The sequence below is a fragment of the Etheostoma cragini genome, unplaced genomic scaffold, assembly GCF_013103735.1.
Source record: "Etheostoma cragini isolate CJK2018 unplaced genomic scaffold, CSU_Ecrag_1.0 ScbMSFa_80, whole genome shotgun sequence".
NCBI classification, from domain to species: Eukaryota; Metazoa; Chordata; class Actinopteri; order Perciformes; family Percidae; genus Etheostoma; species Etheostoma cragini.
In genome coordinates this window covers 41,096-42,566 of record NW_023269428.1, presented here as the reverse complement: position 1 = coordinate 42,566, position 1,471 = coordinate 41,096, and the positions used below count along the sequence as shown (strand labels likewise).

Genomic DNA, 1,471 nt, shown 5'->3' with positions numbered 1-1,471 from the left:
GTGTGTGTGTGTGTGTGTGTGTGTGTGTGTGTGTGTGTGTGTGTGACTCATGATGATCCATCCTCATCCTTTTCCAAACACTGAATTCTTTTCTACATGAAGACTCACGCAGAGCGAATTCCTTCGAGGTCAGCGAGGATTTCTGATTCCTGCAACCTGTTTCATCCTGTCTGCCTCTCTCTGTCTGTCTCTCTGTCTGTCTTTCTGTCTGTGTCTTTCTCTCTGACTGTCTGTCTGCAGCCATAGTGATTGTGTCTCTAACCTGTCTGTCTCTCGACCTGTCTGTCTGTCTACCTGTCTGACTGCAGCCCCAGTGATTGTCTCTTCACCTGTCTGTCTATCTGTCTATCTGCAGCCCCAGTCATTGTCTCTCTACCTGTCTGTCTACCTGTCTGACTGCAGCCCCAGTCATTGTCTCTCTACCTGTCTGTCTACCTGTCTGACTGCAGCCCCAGTGATTGTCTCTCTACCTGTCTGTCTACCTGTCTGACTGCAGCCCCAGTGATCGTCTCCCCCCCCGGTGAAGTGTATAACGTCTCTGGTTCTCAGGTGTATCTGAGTTGTGAGGCGGTGGGCGTTCCCACTCCGGTCCTCACCTGGAAGAAGGTAAATCTCTCTCTCTGCACCCACTCCCCTAGAAATCTCAGTAGAAATGTCAGTAGAAATATCGGTAGAAGTCTCGGTAGACATCTCATTAGAAATCTCAGTAGAAGTCTCAGTAGAAATCTACTAGAGCCGGCTAGCTGTTAGCCTGGTCAAGAGCAGGCTAGCTGTTAGCCTGGTCAAGAGCAGGCTAGCTGTTAGCCTGGTCAAGAGCAGGCTAGCTGTTAGCCTGGTAAGGAGATGGCTAGCTGTTAGCCTGGTAAGGAGATGGCTAGCTGTTAGCCTGGTAAGGAGATGGCTAGCTGTTAGCCCGGTAAGGAGATGGCTACCTTTTAGCCTGGTAAGGAGCAGGCTAGCTGTTAGCCTGGTAAGGAGGTGGCTAGCTGTTAGCTTGGTAAGGAGCTGGCTAGCTGTTAGCCTGGTAAGGAGCAGGCTAGCTGTTAGCCTGGTAAGGAGCAGGCTAGCTGTTAGCCTGGTAAGGAGCTGGCTAGCTGTTAGCCTGGTAAGGAGCAGGCTAGTTGTTAGAAGAGGGAGGAGCTTAATCCCTGATTCTAATTTGTACCCCCCCTCCACCCCCAGGTGATAGGAGGAAAGAAGAGGGAGGGGCTTCTTCCTGGAGACAGAGATAACGTGGCGATCCAGACAAGAGGAGGACCCGAAAAACACGAGGTCACCGGCTGGGTCCTGGTCAGTTTATTACATATACAATATATATATTCTCTGAACTCAATGAATCCACTCCTAGTAGATTTGTTTACATCTGTCAACCCCGTGGCTCCGGCAGGGGAGTAGGTCTCGCGATAATCTACCGCGAGAAGTGGAAGGTCTCGCCGGTGTCTGAGTCTGTCTTCAGCTCCTTTGAATCTGC

At 50.8% G+C, this 1,471-nt stretch overlaps 1 protein-coding gene across 1 annotated transcript in view; it reads left to right on the top strand.

Annotated features, from left to right (window-relative positions):
• The first annotated feature begins 96 nt into the window (after positions 1-96).
• igfbp7 (insulin-like growth factor binding protein 7) overlaps positions 97-1,471 on the top strand; it is a 2,061-nt gene continuing 686 nt past the window's right edge. Inside the window, exons 1-3 of the mRNA XM_034866478.1 lie at positions 97-168; positions 403-606; positions 1,183-1,347. Of these exons, the coding sequence (XP_034722369.1) occupies positions 97-168; positions 403-606; positions 1,183-1,347 (441 nt within the window). The remainder of the gene's footprint in view (positions 169-402; positions 607-1,182; positions 1,348-1,471) is intronic.